The 16,125-nt window shown below is 46.6% G+C and overlaps 1 protein-coding gene across 7 annotated transcripts in view; it reads left to right on the top strand.

Annotated features, from left to right (window-relative positions):
* Positions 1-16,125, top strand: part of CACNA2D3 (calcium voltage-gated channel auxiliary subunit alpha2delta 3) — a 1,033,852-nt gene that overhangs the window by 623,521 nt on the left and 394,206 nt on the right. For all 7 annotated transcript variants that reach the window (XM_053220354.1, XM_053220357.1, XM_053220355.1 and 4 more), the window contains one exon: positions 8,242-8,331. In XM_053220354.1, coding sequence (XP_053076329.1) covers positions 8,242-8,331 — 90 coding nt within the window. The remainder of the gene's footprint in view (positions 1-8,241; positions 8,332-16,125) is intronic.

The following is a 16,125-nucleotide window of genomic DNA, read 5'->3' as shown; positions in this document are numbered from 1 at the left end:
CTGTCCAAGTAGCATTTGGGCTGTGGCTCTCTTCAGTCTCTCAGGGGTGCCCTGAGCAGGTTCCCTCAAACCCTAACAAAGAGGACAGTGAACTGACACAGTACAGCAGTGAGTGGTCCTGGACACAGCCTTGCCTCTGATGGCTTTGCTCCAGGCCCCTGTTCCATCTCAGGTGTTTTCTGATTGTAGAGAGTCACCAATTCTGGGCTCATCACCGCCATCTCACCTGGCACACATACTGCTGTTGCCCTCAAAATGATGTTGAAATGCTGTTCATTGTTCACGTCCAGGAGATCTCTCGTCTCCAATTCGGCATTAGCATTGAACAGCTGCTATCTTCAGACACTTCAATTTGTTATAGACAACGTTAAGGAGAAACCAGGACCAGCTCAGACAAGGTTCTCTCAGTATCTGTACTTTCTCCCCCAAATTGCAAACATCTGGGCCTGCTCTTTAATACCACGAGCCTCTTGGGCCATTCTGTTTTCATGTTTGAGAAACACCATGTCACTGTCTACTTTCCCTGCTGGAATCAAATGACAGTCTGATTCACTGGAGCCTGGGCTTTGGGGTAACAGTGCCATGGGACGTGTGCCTTTCATGTAAACTGTATTGTGTGGGCACTGCCCTAGGTCCCTGAAGTGTGGGTGCCCAAAAGATGCAGTCGTAATTCAGCCACGGGATTTCTCAGCCTCAGCTGGAGCCTGGGAAGATCATCTCAGGGATGGAGTTGAAAGGGTGTTGTCAGGAGGAATTATATTAGGATGAAGAGTCCATATTTATACTAAATCATCATGTGGTCTAGTATCCTAGTCAGGTCAGAAGTCAGGTGTCTCTGGGTCTCTGACCAACAGGCTTCTGTGGTTTGCGCTCAGAGCTCAGTGGCAGTGGACCACAGAGATGTCAATGAGGAGTCTGACATCAGAATGCAACAGTCTTGGGGTGCCTGGGTGGCTCAGTCGGTTGGGCGTCCGACTTCGGCTCAGGTCATGATCTCGCGGTCCGTGAGGTTGAGCCCCGCATCGGGCTCTGGGCTGACAGCTCAGAGCCTGGAGCCTGTTTCGGATTCTGTGTCTCCCTCTCTCTCTGACCCTCCCCTGCTCATGCTCTGTCTCTCTCTGTCTCAAAAATAAATAAATGTTAAAAAAAAAAAAAAAAGAATGCAACAGTCTTTGCTTGTCTGTTCAGGCTGACTTGACTGACGTGAGCTACGTCCCTATTTTAGAAGGCAAGGGGTACCGTGTCTATTACTGCTAAAACTGACAGTGGAAGACCCTGTACAGGGTACCTTCACTTTTAGCTTCTTAATTTTAGTTTGTCAATAAACATGTACCCTAAGCTACCTGACAGCACTGTGCTAAGTGACCTAATAAAATCAAGCATGTTTGATAAAGGCCTGTACTATAGCTGTCCCCCAGGATTCTGGGCCCCCGGTCATTATGGATGCTAGGTGTGAATGGGCAGCGAGGAACAGCGGACACGCACATGCTTCCTATACCTGCTCTCTTCACACGCATGCTCTTAGTCCATGGGATTTCATTTACAAGTCGCAAATTCAAAAGTAAAAGTATTAAGAATTTCAAGACAGTGATGGCAAAGCATTAAACCAAGCAGGGGGCCCTGTGTGGCTGCCTAGGTCACATGCCCATGAAGCCATCCCTGAATGGGATCGTGGCTTTGCACATGACCCTATAGACTCTGTCCACCCCTGAGGACTGTACTTTGTCAGGGATGTAGGGAGCTGAGCTCTCAGTGTTGGGAGGGGTTGTGTTGCACAGGGTTTCGGGTATGGGGCTTCACATTTTGAGGCTCCCTTTCCTCATACTTGCTCTGCTATCCTGGGCAAACATTTCACTTTTTGGGACTCCATTTGCTGATATGTACAACAGGAACCTGATAGTACCGTTTAGAGTCATTAGGGGGATCAGGCGAAATAATGCATGCAGAACACCTGGTGCCCAGCATACGGTTGTCATTGGGCCAATGTTGGCTGCCATTGGAGGACTTGGGTGAGGCAATTTCAAAGCCATGGCGGGGGTGCTGCAGTGACCTCCTCCACACCTAGTGGCTGTATAATTCAGGTCTGCTGAATGCCAGTGACTTTGATGGGCATTGTGGACTGGTGGCTGTTAGCCTTCCCCCTAAGTCCCCCTAGCCCAGACCCCCAGCTCTGTGGATGGGGGATGGTTTTGTCTCCTCATGTCCATTTGTCATATCAGTCCCCTGCTTTTAATTGGGAGGACTCAAGCATTCGTTATAATTATGTAGACAGGAAAAACATGATTGCTGTATCACAGAGAGCACTATAGTATTGATTCAACTAAATCAAATGCTGGTGGAGGGAGAGGATTATTGCTCCAGGACCCTCCGCTGGCCTGGATGTTGTGACTGTTTCACGGAGATAAGCAGCCCTGCTGGGCCTGCTGGCACTCAGGCGCGGGAGGCTGTGGGGCTCTTGGTTATCTCCCCAGGCATAAAGCTGTACTAATTGCTTTGGAAGCGAGGCCTTTTCCCGGGCAGCAGCAGCATATGCTGCCTGAGTGCGTGGAGCAAAGATAAAGAGCCACCCTCCTCCTCCTTCACTGAAGTTTAATAATAAAGTGGAACTGTCACCATTTCCAATAAATTGTTTACTTTAATTTAGAAAAATAACGAAAACTGGCCACCTTCTGGCACGCCGTTGTGGCATGTCTTCCTGGCTTGGGCACTCTTGAACCTTCTGTTCTCCGTAGCTGGCTCTGGAAGGCATTCGGATCTCGGTGTTGGTGAAATCAGCCACATGTCTTTCTCCATGTAATCAAACCTGGCCCTCACAGGGAAAAAGAAGTTGTTTTCCAAGGCCCATCAGATGGTAGCGCTGCAAACCAGGAAGTTGGCATCGAAGGCATTTGGAGCATAAAGCTTTGTAGGATTTTTTTCCCACGTGTTTATTTTAGTGAATGTGAAATTGAGATAGTCTCACATTTTTCTGTCATCACTGTTCTTTCAGATGACTTTTTTCCTGTATTATCAGGGGGAGGTCAGCCCAATACCCCTTGCGTGAGAGGTGAGCTGAAGGGGGCGCCGGGGTGGCTCAGTGTCTGACTTCGGCTCAGGTCATGATCTCATGGTTCATGAGTTCGAGCCCCACATTGGCCTCTCTTCTGTCAGGATAGAGACCACTTCAGAGCCTCTGTATCACCCCCCTGTCTCTGCCCCTCCCCCACTCACACACTCCCTCTCTCTCAAAAATAAGTAAACATTAAAAAGAAAAAAAAAAAAGAGTGAGTCGAAGGCCCAGATAAAGGTGATGTCTTCCTCAGGTGTTCAGGGAGGGTGAGTGGCAGTGTAGGACTTGGAATTCAGGCCACCTGCTTCTGCCTGCCACTCGGAGGCACCAGTGCGAGCTCACTCTTCCACCCACCATGCAGCGGCTTTTCTCATCCCCATTTCACAGGGAGCAAAACTGAGACCTGAGAGCCAAAGCTACTTGCCTCAGGGCCTTGTAGCTGGTAAATAGTACAACCAGAACTAGGACTCAGTCTCCTGAATTTCAGTTCAGTTTTTTTTTCTTCCGGAGTCCATGGGTTCTATATACCAATTGCTTATATACAGTGATTATAATGTGATTGCATTAAATATGACACATTTTGAATCTTAGAGCAACCACAGCTGAGGACAGAGAAAAGAGAATCTGAATTGATGAAGACGCTTCAGAGCAGTCGGCCAGGCCCCTTCCTTCCCTACCAGACACTGCCCTTGGAGTGCACGTGGGTAGGATTCCTCCTTAGCAAATTCCTCCAGGTTTTGAGTAGTGAAAGCAGTGGCCATTAAATCCACGTGCACCAGGAGAGCGCTATGAAGTGCCTGACTCTGTCTGGCAGGAGTACTCACAGGACATAGGTAAATCGTGTAGTGTAATGCCAGTGATTAAAAACGGGAGGCTGGGGACGGGAAATGAAGGGGATCATTGTAATCCAAGGGCAGGGCTTTGGAAGCATTGTCCCGGCCAGAGTCATTGTGATGGTTGTGGTCATTAAGGTCCTTTCCTTTCAGTTAAGCAGCCCAAATCCAGCTAGATCTGGTCAGGCAAAGAACCAAATTTATTGGCTCACTTACCTGAAAAAGCTAGGCGTGCCTGGTTCTAGGAACCCAAGCCACATGATTCTGCCTTGTTTCCTCCATTATGGGCTCTTTTCTCATTGGCTTTACCTTTATTCAGGTGAGCTCTTCCTCCCCAGAGGCTTGATGGCTGCTGGCAGCCCAGCCTTCTTCCCTATAGTCTCAGTGGAGAGAGTTTTCTTCCCCACATTTCAGTAGAGGCCCAGGGATTGGGTCATATGCCCATGCCTGATGGTGCCTCATGGAATTTAGGATGGAATTCACAAATTGGTCAAGCCTGATAAATGGGTTTACCCTTTGATCTGGAAAGGAGGAAGAGAGATGTTAACCTCACCCAAATGATATGAGGCACTAGTGGAGAAGGAAAATCGGAAGAAGGGGAATGGATGTTGAACAGGCAAAAACCACCCATATCCAGTGGGTATAAGCCTTAGTTTCCTCTGACTCACTCTTGATCAGTGGCTTGGTGAGGAGAAAGGACCAGTCTTGCCCAGATGTCTCCAGATGAGTGCTGTCCAGTAGAACTTTATGCAATGATGGAAATGTTCTTTGATCATCACTATCCAATGCAGTGGCCACTAGCCACATGGGGCTGTTGAGCACTTGAAATGAGACTGGTGGGACTGAACAATGGAGTTTTGTTTGTTTTTTTGTTTGTTTGTTTTTATGGGGGGGAGAGAGAGAGAGCAGGGGAGGGGCAGAAGGAGAGAGAGAATCTTAAGCAGGCTCCATGCTCAGTGAGGAGCCCCACCACAGGACTTGATCTTACAATGGTGAGATCATGACGTGAGCTAAAATCAAGAGTCAGACACTTAACCGTCTGAGCCACCTAGGTACCCCAAGCAACTGAGTTTTTATTTTTAGGTAATTTTATTTAAATTTAATGTAGATGGCTACCTATAGCTCTTGACTGCCATAGTAGCTCTTAGTGGAGCCACATCACTGGAGATAGTTCCCTGGAAGGCAAGGCCTCAGTTTTGTGTAGAATGGCAGGTGGGCCAAGGATTAAATGAAGATTGGAAGATCAGGATGATGAAGCAGATTTGGTCCAGGTATACAACAGGAGAAAACAGAGTCCAGACATGAGGGACATGAGAGGGAAAGACACAAAGGGAGTGTCCTTCATCTGTGATGTCGTTTGGAAACCCTTAACCTGGGGACATATTTTTTCCATGTAATATAAGGACTAGATTTGTACCAAAAAGAAAGAAAATCAGAACGGACCTTGTTATAAAGTTGGGTTGAGGGGAATTCCGTGACATGTTATTGCATTTTACTCCTAAGTGTCTGACAATAAAAGCAACCATTGTCTGAAGCAATCTTCCTGCACATGACATTCAGTTGCACATGGATTAAAGAAAAATTAAACGGGGTTGCTCTGTTATTAAAAAAAACAACAATGCTGCGTAAACTTGTGTGGCCGAGCACAATGAAATGCAGTTGACAGAAATGACATCAGATGAATAGAATGAACTTGTGAAGGCAAGGTCTAGCCACAGCAATGTGAACCCAGGGCAGGTTAAAGCCCAGCCTCTCTACAAGCTGCGTGATGGGCATGTGTCATGATGCTCTGCGTCCTGTAGGGTGTGTGGGGACCACCCTGAGGTGATGCCTGCTGAGCCTAAGTCGTTCCTGGTGGACATTAGTTGCCTACGAGTCAGGTTTCCGTAGGCGGCCATTCTTGGAGAAGGCAGACTGATCTGTTTTGATCCCTTCCTGCTCACCTGTAGCCAGGGACACCTGGGCTTCCTCAGATTCAGTTAGCTGTCTGGATTTGTACAGTCAGTGCTTGTGAAGGACATGCCATGTGCTTGGCATCCTGCTGGGCGTTGGGCATCCAGCAGGAAGAACAGAGAAGCAAAAGTCTTGGTTCCTGGCCCTGTGGTTTGTCTGGGTCCATGGCCCTCAGCATTCCTCTCCCCCAACACCCAAGCCACTTGATGGTTACCTGTAGACTCACCTGTAGTGCAGGTGTAGAGATTAAGAGCTCATGGCCAGTACCTGGCATATATACATATGTATACATATGTGTGTATATATATAAAAGTAGCAAATGTATAGCAGAGAGAAGGAGGCATTAGAATGGGTGAAGCAGACCTGGGTAGAACCTGGGCCAGGCAGCTAGGAGGTGTGTGAATTTGGGTACAGTGCTGAGCCTCACTCTTCCCATCTGCAAAGTGGGTTGATGGAAACTTACAGGGTTGTTGTGAGGATGCAGTTACATGTTATTTGCTAAGGACCTATTATGAAGCAGGTTTCTATGACTCCATGCTCTGGTGAGCATGAGAGTATGATTGCTGTGAGGAAAGGATGGACCTGGGAAGGGGTCTTATGGGTTATGTGAATATATCTAGGGTGAGCAGCCAACTTCAAATCCAGCCTTGATTTGTGTTAGGTCTGGGTGCCATTAAAGCTGAACCATCGTGAGAATCCCACCAAAACTTCCCAGTCCAGTTTTCCAGCAAATCTGCAGCCACCCCCATGACCAGTGGCCCCTGATGCTTCCTGTGGGGGCCTAGGGAGAATAGCATCTTAGACCATCAGCATGTCCTAAGATCCGTCTCTATGATCTATTCTTATTCTGTGATCAGTTTTTGGGTTCTCGGGCAGACACATCATGAGCTGGTGTCACTATCTGAATGCTGATGGAATTCTTGGGGCATTGAAGGGTCCCGGGGCATTGAAGGGTCCCAGGGCATGGAAGAGAAAGAAAGCCATTCCTCAGCCAGGAAATCACCAGCAAACATTTTCCGTGAGCACACCCTTCCTGCCCCTCTCCCTCCCGGGTGACTCTTCCATCCAGTTTCTTTAGCAGACGAGGGTGTGGATGCCTTTGGGGAGAGCCCAATTCATTTAGGTAGAACAGAAGTGGTTTTGGAATAGGCCAACTGGGAAATAATGCCAGGCAGCTATGGTACTGTGGACACGGGCTTTGGGTCAGCGGACATGCCACAAGCTCACGTGGCCCTGAGCACGTGCCTGGACCTGCTCTTGCCTCTTTGTTGAGAAGCAGAAACATAATGGGCTCCAGGCTTGCTTCCTTCTGCCCCCTTTCCTCTCCAGCTGATGCTGGGTTTCTGTTGATCCAACATAGCCAGATGGGCCTTAGGGATGTTTCTGAAGAGGCTTGATCCCTTTTTGTGAATTCCTTGAATCTCTTCTGATTTCTAGCCTGTGTCTCTCTTGCCGTAATCACAATTCTTACCTCATGACCCAGTCTTTATCCTTGCTCTTTAGAGATGGTTTGAGCACCTTTTGTGTATCAGATATGTGGTCTTCATGGGAGATAGAGTAGCCACAAGACATGCCTGGTCTCAGAACATCATTGTCTCGAGTGGGGGCAGAATCTAACTAGGCAGTTACATACCTGGAGTGCTAAGTGAAAGGTATATCTGAGCATGGGGTGCAGCATGGGGTCCTAAGGAAGCATTCTCTTTTTAAATTTTTTTTAATGTTTATTTATTTTTTGAGAAAGAGTACAAGCGGGGGAGGTACAGAGAGAGAGGGAGACATAGAATCTGAAGCAGGCTCCAGGCTCTGAGTTGTTAGCACAGAGCCTGATGTGGGGCTCAAACCCACGAGCCATGAGATCATGACCTGAGCCGAAGTCAGACGCTTAACCAACTGAGCCACCCAGCCCCCCCCACCACTAAGGAAGCATTCTAAGTCACTGTGAGAGATGGGGGGTCTAGGAAATTTTCCAAGGCAGGAAGGCGGTGAGGTCTCCAAAGTCAATGGGACCAGGTGTGGCAGGGGAGCCAGGAAATAGATGGAGAGTGGATTCCCAGTGAGGAGAGCACGTACACAGTCTCAGAAGTGATCAGAAGTGGAAAAATTGAGGGTAGAAGAGGATAAAGTAAGTTTTGAGAGATGAAACTGGAAAGGAAAGAAGGAATTTTAGATAAATTAAGTACTTTTCACCAGAATTAAATGAATTCTTTCCCTAGAATGTGATCACAGCTAAAAATGCATATGGCAGGTAAATTTTATATTGAATAAGTTCTTATGTTTTGAATTCTGAAGGGAAGAAGAACACACTGTGGTCATTTGGGCCTGGGATGCACTGGTCCTGGTGTACATCCAAGGTTGGCATCACGTAACCATATGGACGCTAATGAATTTTCTACTTTGTCGTTTCAGCACTTCAGGGAGCATCTGGACAAGCTGTTTGCCAAAGGAATTGGAATGCTGGATATAGCTCTGAATGAGGCCTTCAACATTCTCAGTGATGTAAGCTCCTCCTTGACTTGCCTTTCTTCTGTCCAGGAGAATGGATGGATTTTTTTAAAATTGTTCGATCGTGGACCAGCAAATAATGCTAACAGTTGTTAGCTCCTGCTGTCATTGAGTGGCATCCATAGGTATCAGATGGGAGGGTGAGGCTGGCTATTCGGGTCCTCTGGGGACCCAGGTCCAGCCAGTGAGGCTGAGCAGAGTGTAAAATGCCCTCTGATCAGGGCAATCACCTGCCATGCTTGTTGGCTCTGGGACCACCAACACTTAAAGAGTAGACTCATCCCTCATTGTGTTTCATACTGAATCCCTGCTTGTGGTGATGGTTAGCAGAAGAAAAACTTTCTCTGTGCAGTATGCTTAGGGAGTGCCATACCCATCCCTGCCTTTCTTCCAGCCCCTTGGAGATTCCTAATACACAGTCACATAATCAAAGTTCCAGTAGGTACTGCAGGAAAGAATGCCACTGAACTGTTTCCCACACTTCTTGGAACAAGAATCAGTTTTTCAGGTAGCACCTGTTAACATTCCATGAAAAACTTTGGGGAGTGCTGGGCTGGGGGTTCCGACCCTCCAATCCAATTGCGTTAAGCTAGAAGAACATGTGACTTTTGTGTTCTTATTACTCTGGGAGAGTAGTAGGAAAATAATGGCAATCTTTATCAATGCAGGTTCTGTATCATTTATGTAACTAGTATGTGTTGTGTGTTTTTTAATATCAGACACTGGGAATGCACCAGAGAACAGACTACACAAAGGGTTTGCCTTAATGGACTAGTGTAAAGGTTGGTTAATTATGGCCCGTGAGCCAAATCCAGCCTGCATCTTCTTTTGGTAAATATTGTTTCATTGGAATGCATTCATGCTCTCACCTGACTATGTACCTTCTATGGCTATTTTTGCATTACAGTGACAGAGTTGATTAGCCATAGAGACCATATGGTCTGTAAAACCTAAAATATTTACTGTGTGCACTTTGCAGAAGAAGTTTGCTGACCTCAGGTCTAATGGGAAAAGACAGATGAAGTGCCTATGGAGAGCCCCATTGTGCCAGCATAGTAAGGACTTGCTGCTTTATACAGTGAGGTCAGGAAAGATCTCTCTGATTAGGTGACCTTGGTTGGAGTAGACACCTTAAGGAAGTGAGGGAACAGTCACTTCAGAAGTTGCCAGCAAGAGGACAGAGTACAAAAGACCTAAGGCAGTGATGCTTGGCATAGTTACCATAAGAGACCAGTGTGAGGAGCAGAGCGGGGGAGAAAGAGAGTGCAAGGGAATGAGATCATGGAGGTAGCAGGGGCCAGACCCCATGGAGCCCTCCAGACTCTGGCGGGGGGAGGTGGACTTTGGCTCTTGCTCTGTGTGGGATGGAAAGTCACTGGAGTCTGAGCAGAGAATGACATGACCTGCTTGAGTTTTAGCAGTATTTCTCTGGCTGCTGTATTGAGAAACAAAGACAATAGCTGGGAGCCATTAAGTTATCTGGGTGATGCATAACTGGTGGCTTGGACCAGGGAGGTAGGTTAAGATGTTAAGAAGCAGAAAAATAGCAATCGCTCTAGGTGTTTCAAACAGCAGGGATTTACTTCAAGGAATTGGTTGCATAGGGGATGGAAAAGCTCAGAAACCAGAGAGTGAAACCATCCTCAGATGGGCAGCAGCAGGAAGCAGCTCCTCTCTAGGGTAGGGGGGAAAACAGGAGCAAGGGACGCCATTGGAGCCTCCTCCTAGTGGCCATCTAGATGGGAATGGGGCCACGGAGGGCTGCCTGGGAAAAGCCGGAGTCACAGGGGGCAGCCTGTCCTGTGGCAGCTGGTACCTTGGAAGAGGTGCAGCTGTTGCCAGAAAGCACCCAGGCCCCCAGATCAGAAGAAAGGGAGAGATGGCTTAGAAAAGCGTTGGCTTATCTTCTAGTGTTCTCCTTTGGATGAGCCTTGTCCAAACTCTTGGGGAGCCGGGAAAGTGTGGAATGCAGGGAAAGTCACGGGGCCGAACTGAGGGCAAGCAAGCCCTAAACGGAGCAGCAGTTACATTAAGCTGTTGCAGGAGCTGGGAGACCAGCCAGGGGCCCAGAAGCCCCTCTGCACCGAGTCTTCAGGCCGCTCGGTGGGGCCCCGGGTGTGGGTTTGCATAGGATCACCCACCCAACATCACACGGCTCATCCTGGTGCTCAGTTGTGCCCAGCTCAAAAACTGGAATCTTTCTCACTCAGCTACACTAGCCTCTCAAGCCCTAATTCTAGACTTTCTTTTACCAATAATATCCACTGGCACACAGAAGGCCATTGAGATTTCGGTCCTGAGCCTGTGCTGGGACTGCAGAGGAGGGAGAGATAAGGAGGGAAGGTGCCACATAATCGCCCTCGGCTCTTCCCTCCCACTTGGCTGCACGAGACTGCTGACTGCAGATAATTCACATTTGTGTAAGGCTCAGTGTTTGGGACAGCACAGCCCTCTTCACAGCTTACTAATAATTTGCGAACGTAGCTGGTCAGAGCAGGGGGCCAAGCTACATCTTTAAATTCTGATTTGAACCCTGGATAGGCACCGTCTCAGGGCTTGGAGATGCCAAGCTCTGCATATTTGGCAGGCTCTTTCTAGAAAGTCATATTGAAAGGATTTGTCACAATTATAAAATTGGTTCTCTTTTTATCTCAAAAGCCTAGTGTCTAGAGCAGGGGGAGGCACTCCGAACTCGTGAATCCCTTGTTTGGAAATGTGTCCTGCCGTGAATTTCTGTTTTCTGGCTCTTTGGCAGAAGTGGTGAAGGAGCAAGAGTTAGGGAATGCTTGTCACGTGAAGTTTGTGGCCTCTGGAGTCAGGCAGGTTGGGCTGAGAAGCCTGACTTGGTCAGAGCTTGCTGTGAAGCCTTGAGAAAACTCTGCTTTGCCTCACCTTTATTATCCTCATCTGTAAAATGGGGATAGGAATAGACCCATAACTTGTGAAGCCCAGTGCAAAATGAAAATACTCAGAAAAGGGGCATCTGGGTGGCTCAGTCAGTTAAGCATTGGACTTCGACTCAGGTCATGATCTCACAGTTCGTGGGTTCAAGGCCCGCGTCTGGCTCTGTGCTGACAGCTCAGAGCCTGGAGCCTGCTTCAGGTTCTGTGTGTGTCTCTCTCTCTGCCCCTCCCTCACTCACTTTCTGTCTTTCTCTCAAAAATAAATAAACATTTTTAAAAAATTAAAAATACTCAGAAAAAATGAAAATGAAAATGTTCAGAAGCATTAAGAATCCTAAGAGAGTGACAGCAGAGGGTTGCCCCGAGTGCGGGCCCTGTGCACATGATATACCCATGAAGCTGGCCCTGGTGGACCAGGGTTGAGGATTCAGCACAATGAAGCAGTACCTGCCTCCCTTCCAGCAGGGCTGGGGTGGCTGGGAAGTGTCATGTCTATGACCATGGAGTCACTGGGCAGCCTCAACTCTTGCCAGGCTGCCTGTGGCTTCTAGAGGCAGCCGGAGCTCTTGATGCTTTGGTCTTACTTCCTGCCCACATCCTTGGGAATGTCCACTTCCCTTTATCTTCCCTTCTTTCCTTTCTCTTGCCCTGGTAACTTCTCTCTCCCCACCCTGTCCACTTACCAGTTTTGTTCCCAAACACTTCCAAGCCAGTGTTTCCCACTGCATGCCCAGCCGATGCTGGTCTGCCAGGATACTCTACCCCAGGTGTTGTCGAGGTGGGGAGATGCCATCCTCCTGTCCCAGAGACTCACAACACACCTGTGCATATTCAAGGTCTTCAAAGTCCTCCAGGGAACAGACCTTTTAAAAATGTATTTATACCAGTTCTCAAACTTATTGACTCAAGAACTCTTTATATCATATCAGAACCTCAGGGTTAGAATCTTATAGAAGTCACAGCTCACCAAGCACACCTTCAGGCATAATGTGTCTTATACTCCAGCAGGGTCTATTAACCTCCCAGCACCTCTCAGGTCCAGAAAAATCACCAACACACGGTGGATTTCTTTCCTTCATTCACATAAGTATTTGTGAACCAGGGAAATCTTCCACACATCTCTGTTCTGCCTTCGCCTGTAAAAACCCTCTGGGGTCTGGCCAGTTAGAAAACCTAATGGGTCCAGTGTAAATTCTGGATAGCAAGAAATGGAAGGACCAGAAATGTTACAAAATGTCCCTGATAAGAGATTGGTTGACAGTTGGCACCATATTTTGAGTGCACATTTATCTCAGAGAGAGAAACATTTCCATCCTGTCTCTAGCTGCTAGGCTTTTAAATAGCCAAACATTTTGAAAAACACAGAGCTGGTTAATCTCCCATGAAAGTGAAGCTTTCTTTCGCTGTTTTCCACTTCATCAGTACGACCTTTAAGTGATGTAATTCTCTCCTGTGCATGATGCCTGCCCTTGCAAGCCAATAGAAACAAAGAGTTATTTCTCAGTTACACAGACACACATTCTGTGTGTGTTTGTCTTTGTGTCCGTCTCTCTCCCTCACACATGCGCGCGCACACACACACACACACACACACACACACACACACACACTTGAAATTGTGATTGTGACCGGGGCTCAGAGTGGTTCAGGGGTTACTAGATGAAGTTAATTCTGTTTTGCAATTACCTGCATTTCAGTGTCAGTATTTGCTCGGGTGACTTAAAGGCTTGCAGTTGTTGTACAAAGAACTTTGAAAGGAGTATTCAAATAAACTTCTAAGACTCTTCCAGCTATTGATCTCTGCTGCATTCATTAGTTTCTGTAAGAACACAGAGCCAGTTTGCTACAGTAGTTAGCATCTACCTTGTCATGTGACACCCGCAATTATCGTTTTTGGCGATGAATATGATCTTTGCAGTGATTACCTTTTAAAAATTTTTCTTAGCCAATTAAATAAAATTCGGTGACATTTCAAAGGCTGTTAATCACAACCAAATGCTCTAAATGTCAGGATGCATTGAAATTTTCGCTGCTAACTGATGAATCACTGAGCTAATTGTAGTTCCTCATCAGGCCCTTGTCATTGTTATTATTATGGAAAACACTTTCATCACTCCCGCTATTCAAAAAAAAAAGTTCTAGACAAATATGCAGAGAAGAGATATTACTCATCAAAGCATTTGAAGTTAATTGCATTCTTCAAAATTCTCCAACTGCAGATTGCTGCAGAGAATACCAGGGGCTCAGCCAGAGAGGAAAGTGATGTTTTTAAATAAACAGCTCAGGGCAGCCCTGTCTTCCAGTCTGCATCATTCAGATATCTTCATTTCCCACTCTTTTTTGCCTTTTGTTTGGGAGAGTTTTTTTCCGGGATGTTTTCGAATGAGTTGCATGAACAACAGGCCCAGGGTGAACTCCAGCCTTCTTTGAACTGAAGCATAGATCACCTTTATTCAGTGGTCCGCTGCCGGCTTTATTCAGTGATTTGAAGACAATGTTGAATGCAGGCTCCCCAAAACATTTCCAGAACAACTTGTTGATAGGGCAAGACTGCAGAGATGTTTCTTCTTACTGCAGTAAAGAAGAAAATGCCCTATGACCATAGAATGTTAGTAATGTCCCAAAGTGGAAGGGACAAAGTCATGTACTGGAGACTATGAAGTCTGGTTGAATGTGGGTCTTTCAGAGTAGAGGGGAAGGAAGAGGCTTGGTTAAGACTGGGTGAGAATCCTAATATTCTAGTTTAGACTTGGTGGATGCAGCAGAGAGAAGATTTTGAGGTTAGTGTTTTCCCCAAGAGTCTTAGGGTACAAATTGTACTGTGACAGTTTCTACTGAGGAGTTGATGGGCCTTTCAAGACGTTCCTGGAATAAGCAAAAAAGTTATTTGCAATTTTTATCTTCCTAAGCAAGAGAGCTCTGGAATAGTTAGTTATATTGATAAAGACACTAGAACCATAGCTATGTGTGATGGCTTTAGTTCCCAAGTATTAGTACCTACCTGAGAATTTCTATGATATTCCATCATGGGCCATGTATGCTCATTAATTCAAGGGCACTGGTCTGGTCTGAGTTGCAGGAGTGGCTGCCAGGGCCAGGACTAAAGTGAACCTAAGGCACAAAATTTGAGGAGCACTCATTCACTCTCAGAGTGGAGGACCTGATGACTGTCATGTGGCCCTAGAATTCTAGAAAGAGTGGAGGGAGGAAGAAGCAGGTGAAGGAGATGAGTGCTTACAGAGCCTTGCCATGTATCTCCAGCTCCTCAAGGACCTTCATCTCTTTACTGGGAGGCCATAGAGTATGCTGAATCTGGGAGTAGGTTCTGGAGCTGGAGTGCCTGGATTTATATCCTGGCCACTACAGAGGGTAGCTGTGTGACCTTGGGCAAGTTAACTCATCTCTCTGTGCCTCAATTTCCCTACCTGTAAAGTGGTGATAATGATAGTACCTACCTCAGAGGCTAGTCAAGATTAAGTAAGTTAATACTTGTTGCCTGCCATATAATGAACATTTAACCTGCGTTGTAACAACGCATGGTAGTCTCATTTTATAAATGAAGAAAAGGATACTCTGACATGAGAACTTACTGCAGGCACATGGCTTGTGGTGCTGGGATGGAATTAAGTGCTTTTCACTATACTATGGCAGTCCATGTATGTTTTAGGTGGCTTTGCTCTATCCCAATATGGCCCCAAGAAATTCTTTCTGTCCATCTTTCCTTCCTTCCCTCCTTCCTTCCTTCTCTTCCCTCCTTCCTTCCCTCCTTCCTCCCCTCCCATTTCCCTCGCTCCTTTCCTTCCTTTGATCCTTCCATCCATCCCTCTCCATCCATCCATCCTTCCCTCCATCCTTCTATCCATCCATCTATCCATCTCCAACCCTCCCTCCATCTCTCCATCCATCCATCCATCCATCCATCCCTTCCTCCCTCCATCCATCCATCTATCCATTCATTCATCCCTCCCTACATCCATTCTTCTATCCATCCATCATCCTTCTATCCATCCCTCCTTTCATTCATCCTTCTACCCATTTATTCATCCAGCTAGTTATAGTTTTCTCTAATCACAATTTCAGTCTCCACATGAGAATTCTAAGTGCACAGAGACTAGACATTAAACATTCAACTTGAGCTCTCTGGCTCACCAGGAACCAGCAGCAAATCTAAGACCAGTCTCCATCCTTCCCCAGTGCCATGGTCAACAGATCAAACATGCCCACTCAGTGCCTTTGCACATGCTCTTTGCCCTCTTTGAGACGCCCCCCCCCCACACACAGGTACTCCCCCCTCCAGGTGCTACTCATACATCACCTTCTTGGTGAGGTCTTCCCTATTTTTTCTAAAGCTGCCCCCTCCCCATTTCCTGTCCCCCCACTTTGCTTTCTTTTCTCTTTTTTTGTTTCTTAGCATTGCTGTTATCACACAACATACAACAAAATTTACTTTTTACTTTGTTTTTATATGTCTCCCCACATAGAATACAAACTACACAAGGGAGGGGATTTTTATATGTTTCAGCCCCAGCTCTAATTTAGAATTAATGAATACATTTCACCAACTATAATGGTGGGAGTTTTCACTATTGAAAATTAAAGACTTTTTGTATATTTTCATGCCTCGGCATTGTCATGGAATTATAGGGTATTTAACAGACATGGTGTTGCTTTGAATTGTAGCATTGATAGCAATCATTAAGGGAGTTCTTCAACCCTGATTCAAGGAAAGGACACTAAGCTCTGGTAACCAGTCTGGTCACCCTGTCTACCACTCACAAAGACTGGGAGCTTTTATAATGCCATGTAAAACTGAAAGTTGAAGAAATTTAGGGTCTTACACACCAGTGGGCATAATCTTGGAATTTCAGCCTGCTATACATAATAT

This window comes from Acinonyx jubatus, chromosome A2, assembly GCF_027475565.1.
Source record: "Acinonyx jubatus isolate Ajub_Pintada_27869175 chromosome A2, VMU_Ajub_asm_v1.0, whole genome shotgun sequence".
Taxonomy (NCBI): domain Eukaryota; kingdom Metazoa; phylum Chordata; class Mammalia; order Carnivora; family Felidae; genus Acinonyx; species Acinonyx jubatus.
Note: the sequence above shows the minus strand (reverse complement) of the source record. Positions and strands in the feature narration are given on the sequence as shown.